At 45.1% G+C, this 15,319-nt stretch overlaps 1 protein-coding gene and 1 non-coding gene across 9 annotated transcripts in view; both read right to left on the minus strand.

Moving 5' to 3' along the window:
• Positions 1-15,319, minus strand: part of MFSD11 (major facilitator superfamily domain containing 11) — a 42,047-nt gene that overhangs the window by 18,099 nt on the left and 8,629 nt on the right. For all 8 annotated transcript variants that reach the window (XM_063706062.1, XM_063706064.1, XM_019026933.4 and 5 more), the window contains one exon: positions 6,628-6,668. In XM_063706062.1, the coding sequence (XP_063562132.1) occupies positions 6,628-6,668 (41 nt within the window). The remainder of the gene's footprint in view (positions 1-6,627; positions 6,669-15,319) is intronic.
• LOC115934731 (U6 spliceosomal RNA) lies at positions 7,686-7,789 on the minus strand. Its single transcript, XR_004070494.1, has one exon. It is a non-coding gene; the product is annotated as a U6 spliceosomal RNA (small nuclear RNA).

The raw sequence follows: 15,319 nt of genomic DNA on the forward strand, positions 1-15,319 counted from the left end.
GAGGCAGGAGAATCCCTTGAACCCAAGAGGTGGAGGTTGCAGTGAGCCGAGATCGCACCACTGCACTCCAGCCTGGGTGACAAGAGCGAAACTCCCGAGACTCCGTTTTAAAAAAAAAGAAAGAAAGAAAACTGCTTCTAATTTGCACTTTACTTACACAGTTGACCCTTGAACAACATGGGTTTGAACTTCAGGGGTCCACTTCTGTGCAGACTTTCTTCTGCCCCTGCCAACCAAGACAGCAAGACCAACCCCCTCCCTCCTCCTCCTTCTCAATGTGATGATGAGGATGAAGATCCAGATGATCCACTTCCACTCAACAAACAGTAAATATAGTTTCTCTTCCTTACAATTTTCTTTTTTTTTTTTTTTTTTTTTTTTTGAGACAGAGTTTAGCTCTTTTGCCCAGGCTGGAGTGAAGTGGCATGGCTCACTGCAACCTCTGCCCCGCCACCACCCCCACCCCAGGGTTCAAGCAATTCTCCTGCCTCAGCCTCTCGAGTAGCTGGGATTATAGGCACCAGCCACCACCCCTGGCTAATTTTTGTATTTTTAGTAGAGACGGAGTTTCGCCATGTTGGCCAGGCTGGTCTCGAACTCCCGACCTTAGGTGATCTGCCAGCCTCAGCCTCCCAAAGTGCTGAAATTACAGGCATGAGCCACCATGCCCAGTCTCCTTATGATTTTCTTAATATTTTCTTTTCTCTAGCTGACTTTATTATAAGTCTACAGTATATAATACGTATAGAAAATATGTGTGGCTCATGCCTGTAATCCCAGCACTTTGGGAGGCCGGGTGGGTGGATCACTTGAGGTCAGGAGTTCAAAACCAGTCTGGCCAACATGGTGAAACTCCATCTCTACTAAAAATACAAAAAAAAAAAAAAAAAAGGCCGGTCACGGTGGCTCACACCTGTAATCCCAGCACTTTGGGAGGCCAAGGTAGGCGGATCACGAGATTAGGAGATCGAGACCATCCTGGTTAACATGGTGAAACCCCATCTCTAGCAAAAATACAAAAAAACATTAGCCAGGCATGGTGTTACATACCTGTAGTCCCTGCTACTCAGGAGGCTGAGACAGGAGAATCGCTTAAACCTGGGGGGCGGAGGTTGCAGTGAGCTGAGATCGCGCCACTGCACTCCAGCCTGGGTGACAGAGCCAGACTCCATCTCAAAAAAAAAAAAAAAAGAAAAGAAAAAGAAAAAAAATTTAGCTAGGCGTGGTGTCAGGCACCTGTAATCCCAGCTACTCAGGGGATTGAGGCAGGAGAATCACTTGAACCCAGGAGGCGGAGATTGTAGTGAGCTGAGATAGAACCACTGCACTCCAGCCTGGGTGACAGAGTGCCAGTCCATCTCAAAAAAAAAAAAAGAAAAAGAAATATATTTTATTTTATTTTATTTTTTTGGGACAAGTTCTTGCTCTGTCACCCAGGCTGGAATGCAGTGGTGTGATCATAATTCTCTGCAGCCTCAATCTCCCAGGCTCAATTGATTCTCCTGCCTCAGCCCTCCAAGTATTAATAGCTGGGACGTGCCACCATTCCCAGCTAATTTTTATTTTTTTTTTAATTTTTAGTAGAGATAAGGTCTCACTATGTTGCTTAGGCTGGTCTTGAACTCCTGAGCTCAAGTGATCCTCCCAACTTTGGCCTCCCAAAGTGCTGGTATTACAGGTGTGAGCCACTGTGCCTGACTCAAAATTTGTGTTAATCAACTGTTTATGTTATCAGTAAGGCTTCAGGTGAACAGTGACCTTAGTTAAGTTTTGAGGGAGTCAAAAGTTATATGTGTATTTTCAACTGTGTGTAGGGGGTAGGGGTGTGTGGAATGGAGTGTCCATGCCCCACGCTGTTCAAGGGTCAATTATACTTAAGTTGTAAAAATTTTTTCCATATTTGTAAAATGCCTATTTCTACTGGAGTGTTTACACTTTTCTTATTGGTTCATAACAGCTCTTTATCACATATTGCAAATATTTTCCCCAGATTTTCCTTGCCGTTTCAAGTTTGTTAGGTTGTGTTGCCTGAAGTTTTACATTTATTTTCTTCAATCACTTTTTTTTTTTTTTTTTTTGAGACCTGGTCTCGCTCTGTGCCCACGCTGGAGTGCAGTGGCGCCATCACTGTTTACTGCAGCCTTGACCTCCAGGGCCCAAGCAATCCTTCCACCTCAGCCTCCCAAGTAGCTGGGGCTGCAAGTGCATGCCCCAAAACCCAGCTAATTTTTGTACTTTTTGTAGAGAGAGAGGTGCATCATGTTGCCCAGACTAGTCTCAAACTCCTGGGCTCAAGCAATCCCCCCATCGCCTTGGCTTCCCAAAGTGCTGCTATTACAGGCATGAACCACTGTGCCCAGCCTCAATTACTTTTATAGTTTCATTTTTATATTTAACCTTTAATCTACTAAAAGTTTTAATATAAAGTGAAGTATGGATCTATATTATTTTTCTATGCAGTCAGCTATCTAACCTTGCTTAAGACCTACTTTTATTGTATCCTATATTCCTCTACGAGCATGGGCCTGATTCTAGACTTTGTTTTATTGGTCTTGCTATTCTGATGTTTGCAAATGAATCTGTAATAGGTTTTAGTGTTTACTAGGATAAGTCTCTTGCCTTCTTTGAGAACATTTTTTTTTTTTTTTGAGGCACAGTCTCGCTCTGTCACCCAGGCTGGAGTACAGTGGTGCGATCTTGGCTCACTGCAACCTCCGCCTCTTGGGTTCAAGCAATTCTCTGCCTCAGCCTCCCAAATAGCTGAGATTACAGGCACCCACCACCATGCCTGGCTAATTTTTTTGTATTTTTAGTAGAGACAGGGTTTCACCATCCTGGCCAGGTTGGTCTTGAACTCCTGACCTCGTGATCCACCCGCCTCGACCTCCCAAAGTGCTGGGATTACAGGCATGAGCCACCGCGCCCGGCCTGAGAACATTTTCTTGGCTGTTTTCAGACATTCATCCTAGCAGATGAACTTTAGCATTGTTTCCTCAAGATCAAAAAATCAATGTTTAAAAACTTTACGAACATATTTTAGAAGCACACTAAACGTATAAATTCAGTTCGGGAAGTAAGTGCTTTTAGATAGTATGTAGGAACCTTCTCTGTACAACATTCATCACAGCCCCAACCACAGGAATGTCATGATTAATTAATAAATGAAGCACTGGCCACACACAGGCCACATGAAGCCTTGCCATTCATTCTCCCTCTCTCCCTGTGCCTCTGGCTCCCTTGCCACCTCACGACTTCCTGTTGTGCCCCGATTGCCCAGGAACTGGCCCGAGTCTACTTTCCCTGCAGCACCCTACGTGCCATACCTTCTCCCTCTTCAAACCTCACAGCCCAATATTCTATGACAAATCAATCCTATCAAGTAACTGACCAGCTCCGTAATGCAAAGCATGTGGCCCAAAATGTGTCAGTGCTTCCTTTTACAGACAGAGTTGAGGCAAAGTCTGTCCAACTGTCTAGGTGAGATGTCCTGAATCTGGTTAACATTAACAGACAGCCAGAGGGGGATCTATGATGGAGCAGTCTCACCATGGCTGGGGACACCATCCCATAAGCCAGGTCATCTACCTCCCTTTAACGACTCCGATCTCACCAAGTAAGCCAATGTGGCTTTCTAGCCTGCTGACAAGAAGGAAATATCCATGAAAGGGCTCACTAAGAAATGTCAAGTGCCATCAAAAATGGTTAGATTGCCATTTCTATGAGTTTAGCTTGAGTCCTTTTCCCCTCTGGCCTCTGTGATCAATAATGGGTATTCTTTTTTTTTTTTTTTCTGAGATGGAGTCTCACTCTGTCGCCCAGGCTGGAGTGCAGCGGCGCAATCTCGGCTCACTGCAACCTCCGCCTCCTAGGCTCAAGCAATTCTCCAGCCTCAGCCTCCTGAGTAGCTGGGATTACAGGCACCCGCCACCATGCCTGGCTAATTTTTGTATTTTCAGTAGAGATGGGTTTCACCATGTTGGCCAGGCTGGTCTTGAATGCCGGACCTCAAGTGATCCTCCCACCTCAGCCTCCCAAAGTGATGGCATTACAGGCATGAGCCACTGCACCCGGCCTAATAATGGGTATTCTGACAGACAAGTTTCTAGGCCTGCAAAGATGAAAGCCAAACTTTTGGCAGTGATTGACCTCCTACCTTGCTAAGGGAGTCAGAGTATAATCCTTTTAATTATCACGTGTGGCTCAATTTATAATTATAAATGCATTCCCCAGCCAGGTGTGGTGGCTCACGCCTATAATCCCAGCACTCTGGGAGGCCAAGGCGGGTGGATCACTTGAGGTCAGGAGTTTGAGACCAGCCTAGCCAAAATGGAGAAACCATCTCTACTAAAAAATGCAAAAATTAGCTGGGCGTGGTGGCACGTGCCTGTAGTCCCAGTTACTCAGGAGGCTGAGGCAGGAGAATCACTTGAATCCGGGAGGCAGAGGTTGCAGTGAGCCAAGATGGTGCCCGTGCACTCCAGCCTGGGCAACAGAGCATGACTCTGTTTCAAAAAAAAAAAAAAAAAAAAAAACGCTGGGTGCAGTGGCTCATGCCTGTAATCCCAGCAGTTTGGAAGGCCAAGGCGGGTGGATCACCTGAGGTCGGGAGTTTGAGACCAGCCTAACCAACGTGGAGAAATCCCATCTCTACTAAAAATACAAAAATTAGCCAGGTGTGGTGGCACATGCCAGTAATCCCAGCTACTTGGGAGGCTGAGGCAGGAGAATCGCTTGAACCCGGGAGGTGGAGGTTGTGGTGAGCTGAGATCGCGCCATTGCATTCCAGCCTGGGCCACAAGAGCAAAACTCCGTCTCAAAAAAAAAAAAAAAAAAAAAAAGTATATATATATATACACACACACACACACACACACACACACGCACACGTACATATATACATATACACATATATATGCGTATATATACATATACACATATATATGCATATATATACATATACACATATATATGCATATATATACGTATACACATATATATACACACATATATATGTAAAAAACTATGAATATATTCCTGAAACAATATACTACGTATAGAAGGCTCAGACTCCCATGCTCATAGACCTTTTCTAAAAAAACAAGCTACAGGCATTTCTGGCCAAGAGTTAACAAGCTTTGTGTCATCTGAGCCAGGCCATGGCTGATTAGATCAAGAATCTGCACTCCAGCCCAAGGCAACCTAGAAGCTAATCATAAGTACTCAAGGGCCATAAGGGCCACATGTCATTAACGCCCTGTGGCCTACAATAGGCTTAATGAATACACATGGTCTCAAAAGGCTGCTCTCTTCTTGAGAATAACTGCCCCAGTCAGATTCCCTCTCCTGAGAAGACAAAGAAGCTGAGAGAGCCACAGGCAGAAGCAAAAGGGACTCACTGGAAGTTTCTGAAGGAAATTATGAGAATCTGGCTCAAATCCCAATTCAGCCACCTACTAACTGGTTGACCTTGGGTAAATTATTTAATTTTTTTTTTTTTTTTTTTGAGACAGTCTCACAGCTGCCCAGGCTGGAGTGCAGTGGCGTGATATCAGCTCAGTGCAACCTCCACCTCCTGGGTTCAAGCAATTCTCTTGCCTCAGTCTCCCAAATAGCTGGGACCACAGGCGCACACCACCACACCCGACTAATTTTGTATTTTTAGTAGAGACGGGGTTTTGCCATGTTGGCCTGGCTGGTCTCAAACTCCTGACCTCAAGTGATCCACTCACCATGACCTCCCAAAGTGCTGGCATTACAGGTGTGAGCCACCATGCCTGGCCCTTAAATTATTTAATTTCTCTAAGCCTCAGTTTTCTGTTCTGTTAAACAGACAATGATAGGTGTGTATTATATAATACTCGTAGAATTGTGAGAATTACATAGAGTAAAAAACAAAGAATTCAGCAGAGTCTTTGGCCAGGAAGACTTCTCAATGCATGAACATGATTATTCTTACTACCTTCTGGGTCACTGGAGCTACTGCTTTGCTCCAAGAAGTAGCAAGCAATCTGCTTTTTTTTTTTTTTTTTTTTGAGATGGAGTCTCCCTCTGCCACCCAGGCTGAAGTGCAGTGGGGCAATCTCGGCTCACTACAACCTCCACCTCCCAGGTTCAAGCAATTCTCCTGCCTCAGCCTCCTGAGTAGCTGGGACTACAGGTGCATGCCACCACGCCCGGCAAATTTTTATATTTTTAGTAGAGAAGAGGTTTCGCCATGTTGGCCAGGCTGGTCTTGAACTCCCGACCTCAGGTGATCCGCCTGCCTTGGACTCCCAAAGTGCTGAGATTACAGGCGTGAGTCACTGCGCACAGCCACAATCTGCTCTTAATTACCCTGCAAAAATCCCAGGAGACTCTCAACTTCAGGGAGAACCTGAGTGCTATGCAGCCTCTTTCCACTTCCCTCACACACCTGGGCAGGTGGGCAGTCATACCATTATCCATCCCTCACAACCCCCATGTTAGAGAGATGTTGATAAGGAAGATCAATATATTTCAGAGCAGCATACCTGGAAAAATGCAAACCCTGGGGTGTCATCAATCCAAAGTTACCAGGGAATAGGGGAAAGGCAAATGCCGAAGTTGTTCCTGAACAGTTCTTGCATTTCAGATACAGAAAATACTTACTAAAAGCATCTACTGCCTTTGTCAGATTGTTCTGGGCAGACCTGAGAAAATAAAATGTAAAAAATAAGTTTTTTCTTTTTGAAAATAAAAGAACAAAAATACGATCACATTTTCATTTACGTTCGTAAAAACCCTGTCCTATACCAGGTCTGAGATGCATTTCCAGTGACTCGAATGCTCCTTGCCTCAGGGTGTCCCTCATGGCCACACCCTCGCTCTAGGTGTTTAAAGTCCCACCTGGGCACCTCTCTATCAACTATGGAAGACTATTCTTTCAGATTACACTTATTGTACATGTTTATGCACGTCTTTCTCAGAAATGATACTTCAGGCAGTACAGAAATACCTTCTATCCTGTTACTTTCACTTTCTTTCTTTCTTCTTTTTTTTTTTTTTTTGAGACAGGGTCGCACTCCACCTCCCAGGCTGGAGTGCTGTGATGCAATCTCAGCTCACTGCAACCCCCACCTCGCAGGCTCAGGTGATCCTCCCACCAGCCATCCTCCCACCTCAGCCTCTTGAGTAGCTGGGATTACAGGTGGGTCCCACCACACCCAGCTAATTTTTTGTAGTTTTGGTAGAGACGGGGTCTCACCATGTTGCCAGACTGGTCTTGAACTTCTGAGCTCAAGTGATCCACCTGCCTCAGCATCCTGAAGTGCTGGGATTACAGGCATGAGCCACCACACCCGGCCTATCCTGTTACCTTCAAACTGTGAAAATAATCTGTGAGTACTCAGTTTTCTACCGCCCCTACTATGAAAAATAAGTTCTTTGGCATTAAAACCCGTCAGAGACTTTTGTTATTTTCTGCATCCTGAGAGATGGTTGCTTTGGATGTGGTATCATGAAGGCTTTCTTGAAGTTAGCTTTCATTCATCTCCTTGCTATGACTGTTTGGGTATCGAGAACCAAGAGACTTTGACAGGTACTGTACTCTCGATTGGCTTCACATCAAAATTCAAGCACTGACAGGTGACGACTGCTATGTGCTTTCTGATGAAGTGTTTTTGGGAACTGGATGTCCTGTAACCAACATGTGACAAGATTTTTTTTTTTTAAATATGGAACACTTCACAAATTTGCATGTCATCCTTGCGCAGGGGCCATGCTAATCTCTGTATTGTTCCAATTTTAGTATTTGTGCTGCCGAAGTGAGCACAAGATTTTTATATATGTTTCTATACCAACAGTGTCATCAAATCTCAGGTTTTAAAAGGGAAGGTTATTTTAAAATCTATACTAATATTTACCTCAGGAAGATTACCAAGGCAAGGATTCATGCCTATCTCTTGCCCTGCTGTGAGAGGTGGGTCTTCGTTGCAACCTGCAATTTTATTTATCCATACAAGGCAGGTCAAATCACAGACTTGGGCAGGGTGCAGTGGCTCACGGCTGGAATCCCAGCACTTTGGGAGGCCAAGGCAGACTGATCACTTGAGGGTGGATTACTTGAGGTCAGCAGTTTCAGATCAGCCCGGCCAACATGGCGAAACCCTATCTCTACTAAAAATACAAAAAAATTTAGCAGGGTGTGGTGGTGCACCCCTGTAATCCCAGCTACTCAGGAGGCTGACATGAGAATCGCTTGAACCCAGGAGGCGGAGGTTGCAGTGAACCGAGATCACGCCACTGCACTCCAGCCTGGGCAACAGAGCAAGACTCCATCTCAAAAAAAAAAAAAAATTCCTGACTTTTCCAGTTTACCAAGACTACTGCCGAAACACTACTGAGTGCTTGAAATCATGCTCCAAAGCTTAAAACGTATTTTTCTTATTCATCCACCAAGATTGATGAAGTCAAGGAAGTGCCTAACATTAGATCATTGTACATCCTATGCCTCATTTTCTCTTCAATGGGAAACGGAAGTGGGTTATATAAGGTGATATACAGAGCAACTGCAGCTGTCTGAGGACTGAGCAACAACACGCCTAAGCTATAATACTGAGGATAGCAGAGTTCTTATTGATACCATTTGCTTTCATTAATCTGCAATTTTCACAAAGCAGACATTTCCTTCTACGATTCCTTTGGAGAAATAAGTTTTTAATTATACTAGAATCATATTCAATAACACTCTTCAGAATCATGAATGCCCTCCTTGTGACATGGCTGGGACGCACAATGATCTACTGGTTGAAACAAGGGCTTTGGAGTCAGAGGCCTGGCTTTGCTGCTAATTAGTTGTGTGATTTTAGACAAGTGACTTCATTTCTCCAAGTATTATTTCCTCATTCATCAAATAGGGATGCTACGACTTACCCATGGGAATTAAATAAGATGATGCAAGTTAAGCATAATTGTTAATAAGATTATAAGAAAGTTTTTAAAAAATATTCTTTCCTTAATTTTTAAAGATTTTTCTTTTTCCTTTTTTTTTTTTTTGAGACCGAGTCTTGCTCTGCCATCAGGCTGGAATGCACTGGCACAATCATGGCTCAGTGTAGCCTTGACCTCCTGGGCTCAAGTGATCCTCCTGCCTCAGCCTCCCGAGTAACTGGGACTACAGGCATGCACCACCATGCCTGTAGAGACAGGCATGATTTTTAAATTTTTGCAGAGACAGGATTCCACAAGGTTGCCAGGCTGGTCTGGAACTCTGGGCTCAGTGACCCTCTGACTTCAGCCTCCCAAAGTGTTGGGATTACAGGCGTGAACCACCACACCCATCCCAGAAAGATTTTTTTTTTTTCTTAAGACAATGTCTCACTCTGTCACCCAGACTGGAGTGCAGTGGCGCGATCTCAGCTCACTGCAATCTCCACCTCCCGGGTTCACGCCATTCTCCTGCCTCAGCCTCCCAAGTAGCTGGGACTACAGGCGCCCACCACTACGCCCGGCTAATTTTTTTGTATTTTTAGTAGAGACGGGTTTCACCGTGTTAGCCAGGATAGTCTCGATCTCCTGACCTTGTGATCCGCCCGCCTCGGCCTCCCAAAGTGCTGGGATTACAGGTGTGAGCCACCGCGCCCAGCCAAAAGATTTTTAAAAGATTACATTTCTATCCTGTAATCCCAGCACTCTGGGAGGCCAAGGTGGGTGGATCACTTGAGGTAAGGAGTTTGAGACCAGCCTGGCCAACATGGTGAAACCCCATCTCCACTAAAAATACAAAAATTAGCCAGGCGTGGCAGGTGCCTGTAATCCCAGCTACTTGGGAGGCCGAGGCAGCAGAATCACTTGAACATGGAAGGCGGAGGTTACTGTGAGCCTAGACCGTGTCACTGCACTCCAGCCTGGGTGAGAGAGCGAGACTCCGTATCAAAAAAAAAAAAAAAAGATTACATTTCCTATCCTAACAGCCAAGTCTACTCCTATATCTCTAAATGGCATTTTTACCAAAAAAAGTAATGTAAAGAAGATCTTGTTAACTTAAGAAATAAAAGGAATCTAATGGTGATCCAATTAAGTTAAAAAATTTCTAAAGCACTGCGGGGCGCGGTGGCTCACGCCTGTAATCCCAGCACTTTGGGAGGCCGAGGTGGGCGGATCACGAGGTCAGGAGATCGAGACCATCCTGGCTAACACGGTGAAACTCAGTCTCTACTAAAAATACAAAAAATTAGCCGGGCGTGTGGCAGGCGCCTGTAGTCCCAGCTACTCAGGAGGCTGAGACAGGAGAATGGCGTGAACCTGGGAGGCGGAGTGTGCAGTGAGCCGAGTTCGCGCCACTGCACTCCAGCCTGGGCGACAGAGTGAGACTCTGTCTCAAAAAAAAAAAAAAAAAATTACTAACACACACAAAAATAGTGTGCTCTAACCAGCAAGAAAACTTTTTTCCTCATCATAAAACTCATGCTTTGCCTGGAAGCAAATACTATTTAGATGCCATTAATTGGTAGTACCCTCATTTTATACTTGGATAGGATCCCATGTAGGATTCCAATATTTTACCCTTCAGGCCCCTATACTCTACAGACCACTAAAATACAATAATTCAGCTGCAAATCACTTCCAATTTAATTCAGTGAGTTATTTACCATTTAAGTTAGATCACTGTCAGTCCTCTCTCGAACCCTCCAATGGCTTACCATCCCACTCCAGGTAAAAGCCACACCTGGCTCACCTCTTTCAGGCCCTGACTTAAATGTTACTTTCTCAGCCTTCCCAACTCCGTAACTGCAACAGCTCCCCTTCCACCTCCCACCCTCATATTTCTCTATTGCTTCTCTGCTTTTTTTTTTTTTTTTTTGAGAAGGAGTCTCACTCTATCGCCCAGGCTGGAGTGCTGTGGCGCAATCTTGGCTCACTGCAACCTCCAACTCTCTGGTTCAAGCGATTCTACCTCAGCCTCCTCAATAGCTGGGATTACAGGCACACACCACCACACCAGGCTAATTTTTGTATTTTTAGTAGAGACGGGGTTTCACCATGTTGGCCAGGATGGTCCCGATCTCCTGACCTCGTGATCCGCCCACCTCGGCCTCCCAAAGTGCTGGAATTACAGGCGTAAGTCACCGTGCCCAGCTTGCTTTATTTTTTTATTTCAAGAACCATATGGAGATCGGCTACAGCACACATTGTTCCTTCTTCTTCTTTTTTTTTTTTTGAGACAGGGTCTCTCCCTGTCACCCAGGCTGGAGTGTGGTGGTGTGATTATCTTGGCTCACTGCAACCTCCGCATCCTGGGCGTAAGCGATTCTCCCACCTCAGTCTCTCTAGCAGCTGGGAGCACAGACATGCGCCACCATGCCTGATTAATTTTTGTATTTTTTTTGGTAGAGATGGTGTTTCGCCATGTTGCTCAGGCTAATCTCAAATTCCTGGGCTCAAGCAATCCGCCTGTCTCGGCCTCCCAAAGTGCTATGATTTTTATTACCTGGAAAAGGAACCACAGGCCAAGCATGGGCCATCACATTCATCCTGTGGCTCCTTTTTGGGGTAATAAAAGTATTCATAAAATATTCTAAAATTGGTTTCAATGATGGACGCACAACTCTGTGAATATACTAAAAAGCACTGAAGTGTATACTTTAGATGGGTGAATTATACAGTATATGAGTTATATCTCAATAAAGCTATTTTTAAAACCTGCCTGTTTCTTTTCTCTCTGTCACCAACTAGAAAGTAAGCTCCATGAATGCACAAACTTCTGTTTTATTTAGCACAATGCTTGGAATATCAGAGAACCTCAAATATAGGGGAAGGAAGAAAAGAAGGGAGAGAGGAAGGGAGGGTGGGAGAGAGGAAAGGGAAAGAAAGGATGAATGCAGGAAGGTAAGAAGTGAAAGGATAGAGGGAGGAAAGAAGAGAAGAGAGGAAGGAAAGAATACAGGGAGGAGGGGAAAAGAAGGATAGAAGTAACCGCCAGTGAAGAAACACCCAGAGATCACCCAGCTAATAAGTCCTCAGAGATGCAAATTACGCACTTGAGATAGAGGACAGATTTTTTTTTTTAAGACAGGGTCTCGCTCTGTTGCCCATGCTGGAGTGCAGCAGCGTGACCACAGCTCACTGCAACCTTGAATCCCTTTGCTGAAGCTTCCCCCCACCTCGGCCTCTCAAGTAGCTGGGACTACAGGCGTGCACCACCACACCTGGCTCATTTTTTTTTTTTACGTAGAGACTAGGTCTTGCTATGTTGCCCAGGCTGATTTCAAACAGGGCTCAAGCGATCTTCTTGCCTCAGCCTCCCAAGGTGCTGGGATTACAGGCAGGAGCCACTGTGCCCAGCCAGAAGACAGACAGAGCTGTCTCTTTGGAGCTCTTCAAATCTTTTTCTGTGAGGCCTTTAGGTGGGAATCTTTAAAACAGAATTCTACTTGTACCCTCAACAGCTTCTAATCACACTAAGAAGAAAACACAAACCTCCTATCTTGGCTTACACAATCTGACCCTGTCTACTGCTTCCACTTCTTCCTTCTTGGAGCCCAGAGCCCACCACGCCCTTCCCACTGCCTGGCTTTGGCAAAGGCCACCCGCTGACCTTCATGTCTCACCAGGCAGGTCTCAGGGAGCCACCCCACTCTCCACCCCCATCTCCCCACCACTCTCCCCCCTCCCCCCCACTCTCCCCCTCTTTCACAGTCTTCCTAACACTCGCTTTGCTATTTTCTTACACGTGCATTGTCTACCACCCCCTCTAAAATTAAGTCCCGTAAGAACAAGGACTTATCTGTCTTGTTCACGCCTATATCCCTCAGGCATAGAAGAGGGCTGCCACAAGTCTGTGCTATTTGTAGAACAAAGACACAGAAGCTCCAAATTTAGGAGACGATTCAGGAAGAGAGAATGCTACAAAGGCTGAGCAGTATTTCTAGAAGAACGCCAGCTCACAGTTACAGAACCCCTCATCCACCTCCCCAACTCGGCAGTTCCTTGAAAACAGGGATGGGCGGCATTTGTCCTCTAGGACCAACACCAAACATGTGCTGGCTGAATGGGGGGTCAGTTTTCATTGAATTTGTGGTATTCACCTTCACAGACTCCTTCTCCAGTAACTACTGGTTTGTGCTTTAAAACAAAACGTTTTGCCAGGCGCGGTGGCTCATGCCTGTAATCCCAGCACTTTGGGAGGCCAAGGCGGGCGGATCACGAGGTCAGGAGTTCGAGACCAGCCTGCCCAACATAGTGAAGCCCCATCTCTACTAAAAATACAAAAATTAGCCGGGTGTGGTGGCATGCACCTGTAGTCCCAGGTACTCGGGAGGCTGAGGCGGAAGAATCACTTGAACCTGGGAGGCAGAGGTTGCAGTGAGCCAAGACTACGCCATTGCACTCCAGCCTGGGTGACAAAGTGAGACTCCATCTCAAAAAAAAAAAAAGTTTCACCATGTTGCCCCGTCTGGTCTCAAACTCCTAAGCCCAAACAATCCACCTGCCTCAGCCTCCCAAAGTGCTGGGATTACAGGCGTGAGTCACTGTACCCAGCCCCAGGCACAGATGTTCTTAATGTGACCTACCTAGAATGATGACTCCTTCTCAAAAGGTTTACAATTTACTTTGCTTAGATCTGAAGAATCATCATCTATGGCAGCTATATCCTCATGAAATGTATTTCTTAAATAATAAGACTTGAAAGTTGAAATTAGCCAGGCATGGTGGCGCACGCCTGTGATGCCAGCTACTGAGGAGGCTGAGGCAGGAGAATCTCTTGAACCTGGGAGGCAGAGGTTGCAGTGAGCCGAGATCCCGCCACTGCACTTCAGCCGGGGTGACAGAGCAAGACTTTGTCTCAAAAAAAAAAAAAAAAAATGGAAATTACTCCTTGATCCAGGGGCTGCAGAACAAATGTTGTTAGAAGGCATGAAAACAACATTCATCTCCTTGTACACCTCCAACAAAGCACTTGGCTGATCAGGTACATTGTCAATAAGCAGTAATATTTTGAGAGGAACCTTTTCTTCTGAGCAGTAGGTCTCAACAGTGGGCTTAAAATAGTCAATAAGCCATGCCGTAAACAAATGTGCTACCATCCAGGCTTTGTCACTGCATTTCTAGAGCCCAGGCAGAGTAGATTAAGCATGATTCTTAAGGGTCATAGGGTTTCTGGAATGGTAAATGAGCACTGGCTTCAACTTCAAGTCATTAGCTGCATTATCCCCTAACAAGAGTCGGCCTGTTCTTTGAAGGTTTAAAGCCAGGCATTAACTTCTCTCTAGCTATAAAATTCCTAGATGGCATCTTTTAATGTAAGACTGTTTGGTCTACATTGAAAACCTGTTGTTTAGTGCAGCTACGTTTGTCAATTATAATAGCCAGATCTTCTGGATAACTTGCTGCAGCTTCTCCAGCAGCACTTGCTGTTTCACCTTGCACTTTTATGTCATGGAGATGGTTTCTTTCCTTGATCCTCATGAACCAACCTCTGTTAGCTTCAAATTTTTCTTCTAAAGATTCCTCACGTCTCTCAGCCTTCACAGAATTGAAGAGAGGGACTTGCTCTGGATTAGGCTTCAGAGAATGTTGTGGCTGGTTTGATCTTCTATCCAGACCACTAAAACTTTCTCTGTATCAGCAATAAGGCTGTTTCACTTTCTTATCATTCGTGTGTTCCCTGGAGTAGCTCTTTTGAGTCCCTTCAAAAACTTTTCCTTTGCATTCACAACTTGGCTGTTTGGCACAAGAGGCATAGCTTTCAGCCTATCTCAGCTTTCTACATGTCTTCCTTGCTAAGCTTAGTCATTTCTTGATTAGTCATTAGCCGGGTGTGGTGGTGCATGCCTGTAATCCCAGCTACTTGGGAGGCTGAGGCAGAGGTTGCAGTGAGCCGAGATCATGCCACTGCACTCCAGCCTGGGTGACAGAGTGAGACCCCATCTCAAAATAAATAAATAAGTAAATAATAAAGTGAGAGACATGCATGTCTTCCTTTCACTTTAACACATAGAGGCTATTGTAGGGTCATTAACTGGCCTAATTTCAATATTGCTGTGTCTCAGGAGAAGAGGGAGGGAGATGGGGGATGGCCTGCAGTGGAACAGTCAGAACACACATATTTATCAATTAAGTTCACCACCTTCTATGGATCTGGTTTGTGGTGCCCCAAAACAATTGCAATAGTAACATCAAAGATTACTGATCACATCTTACAGCAGATGTTATAAGATTATAACAGATGTCATAAGAATGAAATATTTGAAGTATTGTGAGAATTACCAAAATGTGACAGAGAGACACAAAGTGACCACACGCTGTTGGAAAAGTGGTACGGAGAGAAAGACTTACTCGATGCAGGGTTGCCACAAGCCTT

Source organism: Gorilla gorilla, chromosome 4, assembly GCF_029281585.2.
Source record: "Gorilla gorilla gorilla isolate KB3781 chromosome 4, NHGRI_mGorGor1-v2.1_pri, whole genome shotgun sequence".
Taxonomy (NCBI): Eukaryota; Metazoa; Chordata; class Mammalia; order Primates; family Hominidae; genus Gorilla; species Gorilla gorilla.